Genomic DNA, 17,688 nt, shown 5'->3' on the forward strand with positions numbered 1-17,688 from the left:
TGAGCTCGTTATCTAGTGATGACATTAAATTAACATCATGCATGTCTCTTATCATATTCCAAAATTAAATGCCAATATATTCTCAAGGAATTTATCATTATAGTGTTGTCAATGAGGATTTCCCCCCCAATTATATCACTTACTGTATCCTGGTTATGATTATCTCCTTATTTGCTCATAAGCTTTTCTTATTTAGAATTTTTCACTTTGCGTCTAGAAAAGTAAACTCTCTAAAAGCCCCCTAAAGAGAGACCTACTTAAATATTCAGTTCAATGTTTATCCTAACTCCGGGGCCTGCGATCCAAGCCTTCTCACTCTTGGAGTGTAGCCTGGAGCCCTTGCTGTGAAGATGTATCACCCTGAGTAAACTGTCAGCTCTCTGACATTCTTATTACGCTGGCTCTAAAAGCCTAGCAGGCACGTTATAAGCAGGCTGGCTCTCTAACACAGCATCTGTAGCGGTTAGGTCCATGTGGCCAACTGCTGTCCTCCCCAGGACCTTCACACGTGCCAACCAAGTGTTCCCTGTCCCGGGGATCTGGCCATGGTCACGTCCAATAACTGTCAGTGCTTCTCATGGACACGCTGGCAGGCTGCGAGCTGAGCGCTGAGGGACACATTTTTCATTGGCTGGTGTGGCGGGTGCTTTTGTTTTTACCTCAGAAAGCAAGAGGACATTTTATTCCTGAAGTCCTCAAATATGACAGTGATACCATAGGATCATTATAAACTTGTTTACTCTCTAAAATGAAGATATTTTATTAGGTGAGGTTCAAATAATTTAAAGGCATAGAGGCAGTTTCCATATAGACTCAGTTTAAACTCCTTCCATTATCAGCAAGAATGTGTAATCCTGCTCAGAGGCCTAATAATGACTACAGTGTGTAAGTTACATACATTTCCTTTTATGCTGCAGTTGTTTGAAATGAACTTCAAATAGCATGCTTGAGGAATGTGTAGAATCCCAGGCTGCTGTCCAGCGTGGAAGCTGTTTATGGAAGAGAGTTGGGAGGGTGGAGGGGTAGGTGGGGGTCTCTTCTCAATTAGGGGGATAAGCTGCTGCTCCGGAGCGGCCCTTTCGAGCCATGTTTGGAGCTATTTGGTGGGATTCACGGACAGCGCTGGATAGCTTCTCTCCTCTCTGCCATTTGTTGACAAAGCAGAAGTCAAACGGCGTTACGTAACAGCCTTTTCTCTCCGTCCATAGTACAGCTGAGCATGCGATGAGAGTTTTTTTGTGTTAACATAGCTCACTTCTAAGGCGGCCTCTGACTGTGGCACAGAGACCCCCTGCGTAAAATACATCATAGTTCACATAGTTGGTACCACCCCGCCTTTGTTTCGTTTTCACATGGGGGGAGAATCTGGAGCCTCATTCAGATAAAGTGATAAAGTGATTGATGCTGCCAATAGAGAATGTTCTGGTCCACTGGATATGACATTGAAAAATTTATTCATAAAGCAATTTTCATAAAAAATATACTGTATCTGCTAGGTTTAGACCAATTTGTTGGATTCTATCCAGTTTGTTTTTGCTATATTTCATAAGATGGTTTCTTCTTGATTACAGCGACATAAAAGCAGCTGTGTTTCAAATTCATTACTGTAATTTAAGAGTTTAATACTTTTTCTTGTAAACAATACATATTTTAGTGCTGAAATTAATGTTATACAAAAAAATTATTCCTTGACATCAAAGAATATCTCAACATTTTGGGAAATGCGCTCATTCGCTCTCTTTCCGATTGTTAGATGAGAATCACTCCAGTGCCTGTACACTAAAAGTTGGAGCCAGTTAGCTTAGCTTAACATAAACCAGAAATGGGTGAAAAAGCTCTGTCCAAAGTTTAAAAATATGCAAACCAATACCTCTACCTCTACTGTACGACCAAAGCGGTGGCTAGCTGCTCCTCCTGCTTTCAGTCTTTATGCTAAGCTAAGCTAATCAACACCCGGCTCCATCTCCAGAGTTGATACACAAACATGAGAGTAAGCAAGTTAATCTCATAATTAAATTGTTGTTTTATTCATTTTATGAAGCAAAAATGACAAACCTTCACTGGGTCCACTTTCTTAAATCTAAAGATTTGAAGTTTTTCTGTCCTTTTTTTCACTGTTAATGTTTTTGGGTTGCAGAAAAAAATACAATTTGAACACGTAATTTTGGTTTCTTTGGGAGATTTATTGACAGTACTTGATGAATTGCAGTATCTACATACACACATTTAAATGATTTAGATCATAGTCATTGCATTAGTTCATAATGTTGACTGAGTTAGTAAGACCTTATCGACAGTTGAGTTGTCTAGTAGCAAATTCCAGCTGTCCTCCACTGTTGTTTCTCATCTACTGGCCCCGCAGGAGCATTTCGAGGGGGTAGGAGAATTTTATGTGGTGGTCTGCACATTTGTTGAGTGACTGCCACATTCCCAGGTGGCATGTGATGACAGGTCCATCTGGGCACGCCTGTTGTCAAAAACAAACAGACCCCCTGCATAGCGAGGGTCAAGGTCAAAGCTGGGACCGTCCCACCCAGACAAGACCTCAGCTCAGCCAGAAGTCTCAGGAGGCTTCAGAGGGACCTGATGTACGTGGACTAAGGACTCGCTGTTCACATCATCAAGTAGGTATGCACCTCTCTAGATCTGCACCTATGCTTTGGGATGATCATAGCCTCTTGGGACATGCTTGTTTTGGAAAGGTATTTTAGTAACACCCAAGAGCTTTCAGTGGGAGATTTATGTATTTATGTGTGTGTGAGTGTCACGTAGTAGTGGAACTAAGAGATGCAAATGGGATGAATCATCTGCTTTTAGGTAATCACACAGGTTTGATCTGGGAGGGGTTTGCATTAGCTGAAGGTTTCCTGGAATCTTGATTGATAATTTTAGCTCATGAATAACACCTGCATTGTCAGAAATGGTTTGTACAAGGTTTCTCAGGTCTGTGAATTTGAAGTCTCAAGAGATGATCAGAAGACGTCTGAGCTTTAGTGGGACTGCCACTTACACAGCTGCACTTTGTGGCAGTTTTTGTCTTCTTTCTAATTTTTAGGGAAACCCCTGAATTTTTTTTGATTCTATCTAGTCCTGCTCTGTTACTGTCATGAGACTGCTGGTCCAATCTAACGTAAGGTCACTATGCATCAGATCACCAAGAAACTCTGATGGAAAATGTGAGGTTAAAGTAAAATAAATAAATAAAAAACGCTTAACCATTGAGCTGCTGAACTGTGAGCCCCCCACTTCATTTGTTTTTGCCTTAGAGATCAACTAAATTGACCCAATTTGTGAAGCAGAGACATCAAAAAGCTTGGTAGATTATAAGTAGTGACAGTGCATTTAGGTATTGATTTTTACAGGAGTTTGGCCGATAAAGTCTCTGTCCTGTTTGTCTCGGCCCATTCACGTCAGGCCACTCCTGCACTGGTCTCCTCTCTTTCACAGGCTGGATGGATGGTGTTTTTTGCCCGGCTCTGCTCTGAGGCATATCTTCCTAAAAAGGCCAGGGGTGATCTCTGCTCTTGTGTGTTTATACAGCGAACCGAGCACTGCAAGCTGTCATCTTCCCATTATCTATCATATGTGAGAGGTTCAAATACTCCCACGCCTCGCTTTATTCTGTATATTCACCATCTTGGGGTTCATCTGAGGATACAGCGGAAGCAGAGCTGAGATCAGTATAAGCACTCCTCGAAGGAATGTCTGTTACTGGTTTTGGAAATGAGATCATGGATGCATTGCCTCTCTGGGATGCAGGGGGTCAGGAAGCAAGTTGATTTTATTAGAGAGAGGGGAAATAAATACGCAGAGTTTCTGATGCTCAGGGACAGCTCAGTTCCAAGACGGGAAGATGTTTTAAAAGGTTTTTGCTTTGTGTCCCTGAAGGACTCGTTTGGCATCGCTCCCATTTTCCCTCATCCATTTAAGCCTATTTGCGAAGGTCTCCAGCTGGAATATGAGTCCCCTGCTTGTTCCGCAGGTTAGCTTATTTACCACCATGTGTAAACAAAGTGCACACACAGTCTCTCACAAACTCAGAGTGGAACGAGCAAAAGTACAACATAAATTTAACATAAAATTAACAGCATACATCAAATTCTAGTTGGATTTTGCTGGTTATGCTTTCTCCATCACCATTATCCATAGCCTACAAACAAAAACACTATTTGTGTGCATCTGTGTGTGTAGATGTATGCTTGGGTGACTGTTTGAGTGCCTTTGTGTGTGTGTTTGTGTCTTGACTCAATCAGCCCTTTTCTTGGCCCTTTAAATGGGGACGTCTCCTAAATTGTGCTGGCTGAGCACAATGGGAGGCCCAGCGGAGCAATGGGAAGTGTTTCACAGCTACTTTTCTGGTGGCCTTGGTGTTGCTTCTACATGCTTCACTGATGCATCTCAGATTAACATATGTTTGTTAATCTCTCTCACACCCTCCCTTCTTGTCCTTAAAGGAGAAGACTGATACACTTTTGGTCTAAAACAGGCCAAACTTCTTCCCAAAACCAAAAGAATGACAGACATGCAAAGGCTTGTGATATCGTCAGAGATGAAAGTGCCAACCCCTCAATGAATCGGAGGTCAACTGCACCTACATAATTCTTATTAGCAGTATCTTTCTGTTTTTACCTTAACTGAGTTTTAACTTTTTTCAATTTTAAGGGTTGAAATATTCATTATTCACAGAAAATTCCCTTCCGTCATTCATTTCACATGTAGCAGCTGTTGACATCCTAAATTAGATTGTTTTTGCGGCTTTATAATCATAGATATCATGAGTAACAGTGATATTGGACTGTTCCGTTCTGGCATCTGATCTGTGCTGCGGTTTGCTCCCTTTCCAGAGAATTTTAATATCAGTGAGATGAGTTTTTATAGCACTTATTTGTCATGGGCCGTTGAGTGCTGAAGCTGAGAAATGAGGTGTGGACCCAAATGCAGACTGTAGGCGAGGTTGTTGCAGTTCGAATAAAGATTTATTAACACATAAAAACTACACAGGCTTACGCTGGGAGCTCAGGGGCAAATGTTCAAACAAAAGGTAACTCCAAACAAAACATAATCCAAAGGGAAGAATCCAAGAACAAAATATACACCAATGAAATAATCCAAAAGCGCAGGGAAGGCACAATACACAGTTTTTTTTAAAGTAATAACTTTTCTATTAATGATGCAGTTCAAGCCATGTCTGTGTCATTGAATACTAATAAATTATGGAGTCTTGTGTGCTCAAGACTTGATTCAAAGAGATAACTGAAAGTTCACCGCCTCCTGTCTGGCTTGCGTTGTATCTCATTTCAGTGTGTAAGACAACCGTTGTATTACCACAATTTCTGTATTGGAATTCTGTAATTAGATGTATGTAGACCCCAATTACAACTATTGGTTGCAGCGACTCCACTAGCTCTACTGTAGAAACTACAGCCAACCCAGTCCCTTGAAGAAATTGCTCACAGTACACTGCATGCTGCAAGCCAACACTGCAGCAAAGCACTGGCCTGGTTACCAAAGGAAGTAAAGTTAGAGCAGCAGATAGAGTAGCCTACTGTATCTGCGGATGGTGACACCTGTGTAGTGGGGGAAGAAGTAGTGATTTAATGGGCAATATGCTTCCCAGACATCAGCTCCTGTCCATGATCACACTTGAATGTTTGCATCCCTATGTTTCTCCTCTAGGGCTCTCCAGAAGGGGGCAGCATAAGACCAAGTGTGTCTCCCAGTAAGTCATCTCACTCAGAGTTCAACAAATAATTCAGTGCGCCTAATTCAATAAGTACCATTGAGTAGTTGTAGTGCGTTTAATAATCAAATGCTATTGAAGCACAAAAACATGTAAGTCATATTGACAAACACAGTTTGCATTGTACAGAATGTGTCAGTATGTTTCATTTCTTCTGTATGTATTTAAATTTTTTCTTTGAAAAAATTAGGTTTTGTCTTTACTTTGTGGTTTAATTTTCTAATGAAAATTTTTTGGCAACTTTTTTGATATATGGAAAAAATGTCTCCATGTCTTTGTGTGTGTGTGTTGAAGTCCCATCAGGTCCTCGAACAGTCTGCGCTGTCAGGATCACGCCTCTAACAACCATGAAAGGCTCTCCGGACCTGATTCCCTCCACAGGTGGCGTATCCCTCCGCTTCATCAATCTTTCAGTGCCTGCAACTGTAGGACACCCCACACTCACAAAGAAATCTTAGAAGGATGCTTTTAAAACTCACTTGTAAACAATGTGGCGTCACTTTAATAACCTGTGCTGAGACAGAACAAGCTGCAGCTGCTCTACTTCCAGCTCTGACAGTGTGATAATGGCAATTAGTTTTAGGGGGACAGTAGGATATTAATGTGATGGCCTGGTTTTGATGTTACAGTTCTATTTTGGTCATTTGGGCCATGAGGGAGCGACAAGCAGGAGTGCACTCTGAGAATATTGAATATAAGTTCGCAATGCCATGAAAGATGAGGAGCTGTGGCAATGAGACCCTTATTTTGAATGTTTTCAGATTTGGACCCCAGCAGAGTGTGCAAAGGGAAAGGAGTCGTGACTCTACGGGCCACCCTCGTCCACATAGATGATGAGGGCTGCATCGGCGACGAGCCAAATGTCATCCCAACGCCTAGTAAGTCAGAGCGAATGCCAGAGAGGTTTCATAACAACTCTCCACATGATGAAAAAATATTTAGAGGTCAGTAATAGTTGCATGGACACGTGAAAAAAGGAGACGTCCTTGTAGAATGGGAAGGTTTCTGTAATTTCAAAAGCATTTCATCATGTAAAAAATCCTCACATGCCATTCAGAGTTCTGTTTTGATGTCAGGATTATATAACTCGTCACGTTTTGAAATGCATGCTCAGTCGCCGGGCACACTCAGAGTGGTGATAAAGGGCGATTGCTCATATTTTCATGCAAGTATCAAAGAGCTTTTTTGTTGCGGCCTGCCCACATTGCACTTTGGAGCAGGGCGCCTTGACTGTGGGCTTGTTTGTTACGTAGAGCACATTGGAACCGGACTGGAGTCTGGCCAAGGCTTTTGGGGAGATGCTTTAATTGTTGTAGAGCCTGAATATAAAGGCCATTGGAACAAACGGCCTTTGCAGCTCACTGAATAGGCGCTTTGTTCTGATGACAAAGATTGTGGGAGAATCTTTTTTTTCCTTTCTTGAGCATATTAACATCTCTGTGCATGAAAACCACCAAGGCAAGCATTCACGCCCTGCGTGAAATGGAGATTTATTTGACCAGCAATTAGCTGTTATGGTTTTCTGGTTTGCTGTTATAAGTTCTCTGTACTTTTTAGTGTCATCCTCAGTTTTTTTATTCTTGCTGAACTCTTTTTAGGTGGCTGGACAAACCAGATTAATGGAGACAGCTCCAAAGCAGGATTGGCTGAGGGAGGCACCAACATCGCAGCTGATTTACCTCCTGTAAACAACACTCAGTGCCAGGTACGTTTACTTCCACCCCATTTAACACAGAGATCTTTGCTTGGCTCTCTGTGGATTTACAATTATGAGAACAGTGTGATGTCTTTTGCATAAATTCCTAGGAAAACTTCTATGTATTTTCTTTTACTTTCAGGCCAACTCGCCCGAAAGCGTCAAAGAAAATCAGGCTCCATCCTACACTGACATTCAGCACTGTATCACATCAACTTCCAGCTCTGTTTATCCCTGCACTAGCACAGTTAACCCCACCATAGTCCTGCTGCAGCACAACAGAGGTGAGCACACGAGTCTGTGAGTTGGGGATGACGGCTATCAAGAAGAGTTTCCGAAATCTCTCAGGTTTATTCGTAAACATGCTTTTACATGTCGGTTTGACATTTTATCAACTGTGTCTTGTCTGTGATCCATTAGCCTTGTCTTGCTCACATTTACTTCATTGCTTTGTCACACTTCCTGTCCTTGTCCGTCTTTTTCTCACAACAGAGCAGCAAAAGCATCTTTCTCATTTCGAAGGTATGCACTGGGTTCCTGGTGATGTCTAAAGGATATTTGTCATTTATTTTTCATGTCTTAGACTTAGCCAGCAGCAGACTAAGTTTTATAACAGAGCAATATTTTTTTGTTCCCTGACTGTACCATCTGTCATCCTTCTATTGCAATGACACAGCTGTCTAAATGTGTTCTCCACAAGCCTCATGAAGTGAATCAGTCATGTTTTATGCGTCAATGTGTTAAAAAATATTAGAAATGTTCATTTGTTGAACAAGAATGTACCAGACTATACACAAACATCACATTTCTGTATATTTTACTGCAATTTACAATCTGTTAATTCCAGACCTGCGTCAAACCAGATTTAATTTCATTTCAGTTACCTACATGGCAACAGTGCAAGGTTATCATGAATGCCAGACTTTATTTGACTTACTGACACATCTCATTCGTGGGGGCCAAGAGTCACATGCTGTATATGTGCTACAAAGTTTATCTTGGGGTCAGCAGTTTGTATGATCAAATGCCTTTACTGCCATGAAATGAGGAAACAAGAATGTGAAGAATATAATTACAATATTCGTATAACGTAACAAACGTTAAACACAATATATTTTTATATATTTGCATAAGAAATGCAATTTCTGTGATATTTGTCAGGTATTTTATGCGAGTTATATTATGATAATTTCACTCACTCTGAAACAGTTGGTGAATTGTATGTAGACAATGCAAAATATTGATGTGTTCAGTGGCACATATGTTATGCACAAAATACAGCATATGACATACAGTATCCATTCTCCATGTGGACTGATACACACATTAAGAATGAATTGCAATTAGTATTGGACTCAGTCTCGCACACACCAAACAAAAGTGTCTATTGGTGGTAAGGTTTATTGCATGCCATTTATCTATCTTGTCATGCAGTTCTGGCCTTCACACCAGATTCCTAATTTAAACAGGTTTTTGTGTTGTCTGACATTTCACTTGAAATGTGCTGTGGACCTTTTGATTTGATCGTGGTTTTTTTTGTTTCTGTTTTTTTACAGACCCAACCCCAGAAAGGGACAAAAGCCCTGATCCAGGGAGAGACTCAGTCAGTCCAGTCCCTGATATGGACTGGAAGAGGCTGCGGTTATCACTGCACTCCCCTGTCCTCAGTCCTCTCAACAAGCCAATTGTGCCTGTACGGGTGAGCCATAAAGCATACTGTCAAATGAAGACTAATCTACCCACTGCAGATGTTTAATTTGTTCATATGATACATGGGTCTTTGATATTACAGTAAAAGAGGTAGTATTTATATAAAGCACATTACTATAAGTTATTGTAACATAGCATGTTGTTGATTCAAGCTGATTTGAGAAAGATTTTTTATCATTAGCAATAAGGAGAAGAGCAATAGGAAATATTTTTGACTTGTCGTAGCAGGTGAATCACATGTGTAACTAGTAACATTAACAATGGCTCTGTTCTGACTTCAAAGGTTATTGTACAATAAGTTTGAGCTCAATCAATTGTTGACTGTTATCTAAGATAGCTGGTAATAGATTAATCGGAATATTTAGTCAATTATCCATCTGGACCAAGTGGGCTTTATTAGACATAGAAATTGTTCTCTTAATGTGAGACGCATTATAAATATTACGTGGTTTGTGCAGGATTCTAACAATCCAACAGCACCTATTTCACTTGACAGTGAGAAGGCATTTGATGGGGTAGAATAGAGATCATATTTGACATGTTCCCAGTGGTTTGGCCCAACATATATAAGATGGATAGAAAACCTTTATCAAGACCCCAAAAACCTTATTTCAGGCAGGGTCGTTTTATTGTTTTCCCCACTTGCCCCTATAAATGTGCTGTCTAGCAAAATACCCTCTGAATTACAATCTCAGCATATCACAGCCAACCTCTACAACGTATGGAGGAAGATATCTCAAGTTAGTTAACACTCCTTTTTATGGACGAATTATAACATTAGCTGTCATTTGAGAAGTTGGTCACTGAATACAATCTGCCAAGAAGTAGTTTCTGGAAGATTTTGCAACTCTGATACCTGCTAGTCTACATTATGGGAAAAGAAATCCCACCTCAACAGTCTGAGCTTCTCTCTCAGAGTACAAAGTTAATGGGTCTGGGACATGAGGCTCTATTTATCAAGCAATGCTTTTCCAGCAGACAGATGCTGTATCTTTGAAGTTACTTGGACAGTAGATTTGAACATTTATGTTACAGAGAAAGAAAGTGTGGCATCATGTATGTAAAAACATTACGAGGGTATCAAGACACATCAAAATTAGATTATTCAAATTAAGATTGTCACTTGCTTTTATTGGACCCCTTCTAGACTGTTTAGGCTTATTCTTAGGGACAATGCTGACTGATGGAAGGGCTGCAGCTCTGAAGGGAGTCTTGTTCTCCTTCTCTGGGAATGTCCCATGATTCAATGTATTCATGGTTCATCAATGTATAAAAAACATTACCTGGACCAACTTTAAGCTCTGCCCGAGGCTGTTTGTCCTCAGTGATTCCCACTGTGGAGCCAAGGACTTTATTCAGTCCAGTATAATGGTGGGAAAGCAAATGAAAATGAGATACTCAAGGAAGGCGAGCCCTCTTTTCAGGAATGGCTCAAGTTGGCAAAAGTGGCATCATATGAACACATTTCTTTCAGCTGGGAAATATGTAGGGTGGGGAGACTACTTGGAATACATTGTTAATGTGGACAGATCATGAAGTGAAGCATTTACCATGTACATAATACATAATATTAACGTAGGAATATACACATGATTTGTGTTTTTTTAAATTTATTATTATTATTGTTATTGTTATTATTATTGTTATTATTGTTGTTGTTGTTGTTGTTGTTGTTTATATATATATTGGAGTCATTTGATTTGTTGACCAGAATGTGACAATGTTATATAAAAATTCAATAATATATTATTTAAAAAATCAATGGCTCTGTTTCATTTAGGTGCCAGCGTACACATGGAATGTAGCCATTGTTAATGTTATTATGTACACCTGTGTTTGACGAGTCAAAATGTCCTGCCAAAACAATGCACAACATCAACCGGCTGCTCTAGTAGATATATTTGTCTGTCATCCTCACTTATTTGTTATTAATTAAAAATATCTGCATCTTAATTTCAGAACACTGAAAAGTCCAAAGACTGGTACAAGACTATGTTCAAACAGATACACAGAATACCTGGTAAGACAAAATCATCAAAATCATTTACACTTATTGTTTGTCTGGTCAGTTTAGACTATCATGTTTCTGTGTCGGTGTCCAAGCCCTGTGTGTGTTTCTATGTGTATGTATGTTATGTCACGCTGTGCTCTGTCTCTCCATCACTGTGCTCAGAGCCTATTGAGGAAAACCCTTACCGCCCCACCTACATTTTCCCTGAGAGCTATGACAATCAGATGAAATCAAAAGGTATCTGATAGCAGTGACTCTGCTCTCGTTGGCTTTACTGATCTGCAGCCATGCTGGGCCCTTTCAAATACTTTAGCTTTGTTTAATCTGTCATACCTGGCCCGGTGTCAAATAAAAAACCACATACCTTGAAGAAGCCCAAAGTATTTGAAAGGTTTTCATCGAATCTTTTCTGACACCTGTTCCATTCCATTGAGCCGCTATTTCTATAACTGCAACACTTTGAACACTGCAGGTTTCGTGCTGATTTCCTGATCTAACTTTTGCTGTCCCGGGATATTTTCAAGATCATTAGGCTTTTGGGATTTAATAGGCCCTTTTCACAGAAGACATTTTGACACCGTATGGAAAAGCACAGGTGAAAATGATAAAACAAATGATGGCTTCCATTTTCCAATTCCACTTAGCTGCTTCAGTTTCAGGGTCCTGGTACTGTGCATGCTGGCTCACTGTCACACTGTCATGTCGCAGTGGTACACTTGAATAGAAGGGAGGCGTTGTTAATGTTATCAGTGACACCTGTGCTGTCCACTGTAGAAAATGCACCTGGTCTGAATAGTACAAATACTGTTAAAGGCACCATCTGTGATTTAAACACAAAGACAGTCCCACTACCAACAATCAGCACAGACACAAAGATTCATACATAAAGTAATTTACATGCAAGCAATATTCTCACTCTAATTAATGTATAGGCTTCTCTACTACAGTCAAAAATATCAAAGTTATGAAAGGGGCAGCCCACCGATTTTACACATCAGAGTCAGTTTATTTGTAGTAACCTTGATGATGTCATTATCTTGGATAGGGCTTGGAGACTTAACATTTTTAAAGAAACTCAAACCTGCATTACAAATTGGGGGTATCGCACTTGACAAGACTTGCATTATGGGAAATGTAGTAGGCAGTGTTTTTGGAGCTTGACCCATAAAGACAAAAAGTTGTCAGCCTCTGCTGCATACATTTTGAACATTGCTTTGTCTTGCAAGTCCCCAAGCTTTATGGAAGTGCAATACTAAATTGCTGGAATACTTTACTGTTTTACTATGCTGCTAAAAGTTAAACATCAGTAACCTCTGTAAAGATTATAAATATACTGTACCTTTTAATTAATGTTGTCACAAAAAAATAAGGATTGGGCCTTTCGTTAAAATCTTAATTTAAATGTGGTTAGCTATAAACAGGTCGACCTGTACACTTTTTCTAAAGTACTTTGATATTGGCATGTTGACAAGGATGATGCACGAAGCCTTGTAGTGTCATTCTACTTTCACTTACCAAAATGTAACAATTACTCATGGCTTTTCCCTTTTTGCTGTTAACCTGTTGTTAATATGCAGCTAGTCTAATATTAAATTCTTCAGACAATTGCTCCTGTCAAATATTTAACTGTTCTTAAATGCTTTTTCTAACAGAATTGTCACACAGTAGAGCGTGATCAGTCTTTTGATGTAGTGCACTATTGTAGCCACTAGATGCTGCTGCAGTCTTGCACTGAGGCTATGGACTGTCCTGACGGTTCAGTCTCTCAAGCAACCTTCAGACCCTGTACTGCCACGACCAAGCTTCACCCATCAATGTTTTGTAGATGGTTAGGTTCATGGTTTAAGTTTTGGGTCTGTCAGGAGGAGGCAATATTTGTATGCAGCTTTAGGGGAGGAGCCACTGCCTGAATTCTGAATTTTTCTTCTTTAGTTGCACCATGTAAATACAGTAGGTGTGTCAGTCTCTGCTCAACATGATTACCTCACATGATCATGTGTAGTTGTGACTAATATGATTCTGAATGTGTCAGTTATGGCCTTTTTGCTTTACAGTGCATTACTTATTCAGAGCCCTGATGCTCATCGATGCTTGGATCCCTTTTTAGCTCAGTAATGCTTCCTGTAAAGTGCTTTGATTTGACACACTTTGATTGTGTTCAGTGAACTAATGCTTGGCCTAATGGAAGGTGTGAGGCAGGGGGGAAACACAGGAGTGTTTCTAATGCCTTATGAATTATTTAGGTCTCTGCTTTAAGTAACACAGTATAGATAGATAACAATTGTATTTTTTAATTGTTGTCTGACCTTTTTTCAGATGATGGTCACACCCCCTTTGGTTACTTGCAAGATGGTGAGTTTTGGAATTGGGCTTTCATTCAAGAAACTGTAAATCATCCATTATTAGTATTTATTAAGATTATTCCAAAATAATGCTCAGCATACAGTATATATGTTTTACACTGGTAACATTTCAGTTGATGCTTTAATGCAGTTTAGTATCATGCAATTGATGTGCATTAATATTTATGTGTCTGTTTTTAGTGAAAGCAGTCCCACGCTCAAAAAGTGACGCCGAGGTCGATTCAAGAGGCCGGTCGATGCCTGTGCCAACACGGTCCTCTTCCCTCAAACCCTCTGCCAAAAAGTCAGTGTCCTCCATCTGCTCCTTATGGCATTAACTTTGATATTCAACACAGTACAATTCTTGTTTGTTAGTGGAGAAAGGACCTGTTTAAAACTCAGAATACTATAAGACATACAAATTATATAACTTGCCATGAATATAGTTCTGATTAGAAATCAACAACAATTCCGTCTTTAGCAAATCAGAGATTATTTTGTCCCCTGTGGTTTGCACTACGGTGCCCTCCAGTTTAGTCTCCCCCTCCACACACACGTCAGCACTGACACAGGATGATCTGCTCTCAGAGAATGAGTGATAGAGTGATGAAGGAGGACAGGTGATGGAGGATAAACTGTTGCCCACTAGAGCTGCAGATGACATGTCGAGGACTGACCTTCCTCTTTACACTTTCCTAGTGGTTATGTATGTAGGGCCGTGTTCCTAAACACATCAGAAAAATGTTTTTGTGTGGTGAGAATAGGTGTGAGATTGGGTCTTTCTTATCTAAGAGGTTTATTTCTGTCCTTTTCTGAGCAGTAATTTTAGTGTTGGCTGTCTATTACAGTGAGATGTTCTCTCAGGAAATGCAGCGCTCTGTTTTTTGTCACTGGGTCCAATCTTGTTTACCTGATTGAATTACTGATTTGACTCAACTGTGAATTGGATTTTCTGTCATATTATCATTAGAGGAAGAGAGGGACGGGGGTGGGGGGAGCAGGGATGATGAGGGCGAACGTCATGCTTAAATTGAAAGCCTATGCTGGTTGCCATGGAGACTACTTCATAAGGATTGGCTCTTTTCCATTCCACACCCCACCCCTCCCTGACACCCGCCTCTCCACAGGAATGAGTGGGAGCCCCCGGATAAAAAGGTAGACACCAGGAAGTATCGCGCCGAGCCCAAGAGCATCTTTGAGTACGAGCCGGGGAAATCGTCGGTGCTGAAGCTGGAGAGAACGGTATGCAAGCCGCCTGCCTGTTTGTCTCTCTCTCTCTCCCCCTCTCTCTCTTTCTTTCTATGTGCACGTAGTGTAAGCTGCCCCCCCCCCCACCTACCCCCTTTGTATCTAAGCTACCGGGTGGCAGCTTCACTAACAGCTCGGAAGACAACGTATGTGTAGCCTGAATTGCCATGTGCACCACATTCCTTAAGGGTGTCCCGTTGCGTTGACAGATGATCCTGCTTGGTAGCATGGGAGTATCACTTACAAGGATAGCCATTGTCTCCCTGTCTTCAATTTAAGGTTATTGGACTGAATCAGCTTGGCATGAGAGGATCCCAGCACAGACACAAAACATTGATCCTGTGTGTGTGCTTTCTTGAGAGGAAGTGTAATGCTCTACCCTACTTTTCATCCCGAGCCTTAACATTTTGTGCTGAATCAAATGGCGCATTAGTCAGTGTCCTTGAGCGGTGTCTTTTGATGATGAGCTTTGTTACATGTAATAGGTCTAGATCTAGGCAGCTGCTGCCTAGATCTAGCCTACAGTGTAATGTTTACCAAAGGACATAGATTTTGTGTTTAGATTTCTCAGGTCGGAAGTCTTTTATATTTCCCTCTTACATAAGAGAAGACATGGAGGTGTTCAGTATTGTGATTAAGTAGTTAGTTACACCAAGCTAGTAGATGTCATTAGATCTGGCCCAGTCCCATTGGCAACAAATACACTCATTAGAGAGAGTTTGCTCCAGTTCATCCTGGGACCGCCTAAAATAATGGACTCTGTTGTTTTTCAAATACAAGAGCTGTTATTATGGGTTAGTGTTCTTGTTGCTGTAGCCGGACATTTTCACCATTAGGTTCGTTCTTTTTACTCTCTGGTGCCTAAAGTTGTGTTGGCACTTATTTTAGACCTTCCAAAAATATATATTTTGAAGACTATTAAAATACAGCTCCAAAAAATTTGTTTGCATGTTTTGTTGGTCGTCATCGGTATGTTGCCTGTTGATTAGATCAAATAAAATGAAAACAATAAGTATGTTGTTCGCATTAAATAATAGCACTTTTTGGCTTAAGTACCTGCTTGACGGAGGGGTTAATTTTTTACCCAGTTTGTTTTAAAGCAACAACCATATGCCCATATGTACATTTAACCATTTGGTGACTGAAATTGTTCCTCTTGTCCATACTGGCCCCAGAGATATCTTGTCATAAACCAGTTGCACTGGAAGAGTTGCAAAATTGCATTAAAAAGCCAAGGCTAATGGGAGGCTTCATCAGTCAAATCAAGTGGGTATCTTTCAAAGTTGAAGTCTTGAGTACACAATTCCTTCTTTTCATAGTTTTTCCTTGCTGAGCTGCGGTGGAGGGAAAGTAACAGCCACAGAGAAAAACTCAGTGATCTGTAACAACTTAGTTTACATATGTGTATGTCAGTGTTGTATTAAAGTAATAGTTCGACATTTTGGGAAATATACTGATTCACTTTCTTGTCAAGAGTCAGATGAGAAGATTGATAATACTCTCACATCTGTCCTTTACTTATATAAGCTAGCAGCTGCTTATCACAGCTTCCAGCACAAAGACTGGAAACGGGGAGAAACAGCTAGGCTGGTAATAACATCTTCTGGCCAGCACCTTTAAAGATAAATAACTGACATATTTAAACTTTCTTCAATAAAACTTTCTTTAATCCATACAAAAACAGAAGTTTAAGAATTACTTGAAAAAAAGTTAACCTGATCCTTTTATTTACTTGTAGGAAAATCAGTAGGTTCAACAAGAACACTTGTTGGCTCAGTGTCAGTGTAGGCTCATTACCTCGGTGTGTATATTCTGTGCTGTCTGAACTGTCTTCTCTTTGTCTTTCTCCTCCTCTTCTTGTTGCCATGCCCCTAGACTCAGGATGTAAGTCCAGAAGATGTAGATTTAGAGAATGAGCCTTGGTATAAATTCTTTTCAGAGATGGAGTTTGACAAAGCGGTAAGTGGTCGCTGTCTATAAAGTGACAGTATATTGTATTTTATTGCATGTGATAACATTCATGTTCAAATAATGCCTAAACAAAGTGTGTCTGTCTATAAAGACTACTTCAGTTTCAACTCCCGCTTTCCACCCACATATTGTACTGAATCATTTTTTAATTGATCCTGCACATAAAAAGGTATGTGACAGCATGCGTAAGAGGAAAACGTGTTTCCTCTCAAACTTAATTTACTACCATGTGTCCCATCAATGTGGCTTAATGAGACCAACTACTGATCAACTTTTACGCATCCCTTATTTTTCCATCATAATCTCTCTTACTCTCTTTACTTTAAACGTTCACTGTTTTCCTCAACGTATATCAACAATCTCATCTGCAGCAAACCTTTTTCAAAGCACTCGATATAGCTACTGTCATTCCTCATCATCACCTCATGCAATTTAAAAGGATTTTGTCCCCAATAGTGTCTAAAATAGTCAACTGAGATCTATTTTTGCCTTCTTCAAAAGTGCCTCTCAGCAATTTATCTATCTGCGAGGCTGAGTGAGCACTATCAACTCAGGCAACAGAAAACTGTCTGACCACTTACGTTGGCTGTGGCTTTCACCCTGTGCAGTTTAGATCGTTCATATTTAGGAAGGCTGATTATTGAATGGGATAAAGTAGCAGCACAGGTGCCCGTGATAAAGGACCAATTAAATTATCACAGGTCTGTGAGTTTATCACCGTCATATTTTATTTAAAATAGAATCTTGCAATCTCTTGCCAACCGTGGCAGAATTCCTGATCTTCCATGTCACTAACTCAACACCCAATAGGAACACTTCATTTTGATGTGCACCCTGCCAACTAGAATACATATCGTACCAGAGGCCTGGACTGGATGATTCACCCTGAAGTGACTCTTCACTTGGAGAGGCTGCAGTCCACGCGAGCATTAGGCTCCAGGATAATCCCAGGCCCTTGAAATAATGATTG

At 40.3% G+C, this 17,688-nt stretch overlaps 1 protein-coding gene across 4 annotated transcripts in view; it reads left to right on the forward strand.

The window, feature by feature from the left end:
* Nucleotides 1–2,413: 2,413 nt before the first annotated feature.
* The window catches only part of LOC123983762 (sorbin and SH3 domain-containing protein 1), a 35,214-nt gene continuing 19,939 nt past the window's right edge, over nt 2,414–17,688 (forward strand). Inside the window, exons 1-13 of one of the 4 annotated variants that reach the window (XM_046070084.1) lie at nt 2,414–2,624; nt 5,677–5,719; nt 6,032–6,121; nt 6,502–6,618; nt 7,339–7,445; nt 7,579–7,720; nt 7,929–7,958; nt 8,993–9,135; nt 11,106–11,166; nt 11,320–11,394; nt 13,474–13,509; nt 13,701–13,803; nt 14,627–14,741. In XM_046070084.1, coding sequence (XP_045926040.1) covers nt 2,445–2,624; nt 5,677–5,719; nt 6,032–6,121; nt 6,502–6,618; nt 7,339–7,445; nt 7,579–7,720; nt 7,929–7,958; nt 8,993–9,135; nt 11,106–11,166; nt 11,320–11,394; nt 13,474–13,509; nt 13,701–13,803; nt 14,627–14,741 — 1,242 coding nt within the window. In that variant the 5' untranslated portion in view covers nt 2,414–2,444. The remainder of the gene's footprint in view (nt 2,625–5,676; nt 5,720–6,031; nt 6,122–6,501; nt 6,619–7,338; nt 7,446–7,578; nt 7,721–7,928; nt 7,959–8,992; nt 9,136–11,105; nt 11,167–11,319; nt 11,395–13,473; nt 13,510–13,700; nt 13,804–14,626; nt 14,742–17,688) is intronic. The other 3 variants (XM_046070081.1, XM_046070083.1, XM_046070082.1) reach the window with 3 other exon arrangements.

Source organism: Micropterus dolomieu, linkage group LG15, assembly GCF_021292245.1.
Source record: "Micropterus dolomieu isolate WLL.071019.BEF.003 ecotype Adirondacks linkage group LG15, ASM2129224v1, whole genome shotgun sequence".
Classification (NCBI taxonomy): Eukaryota; Metazoa; Chordata; class Actinopteri; order Centrarchiformes; family Centrarchidae; genus Micropterus; species Micropterus dolomieu.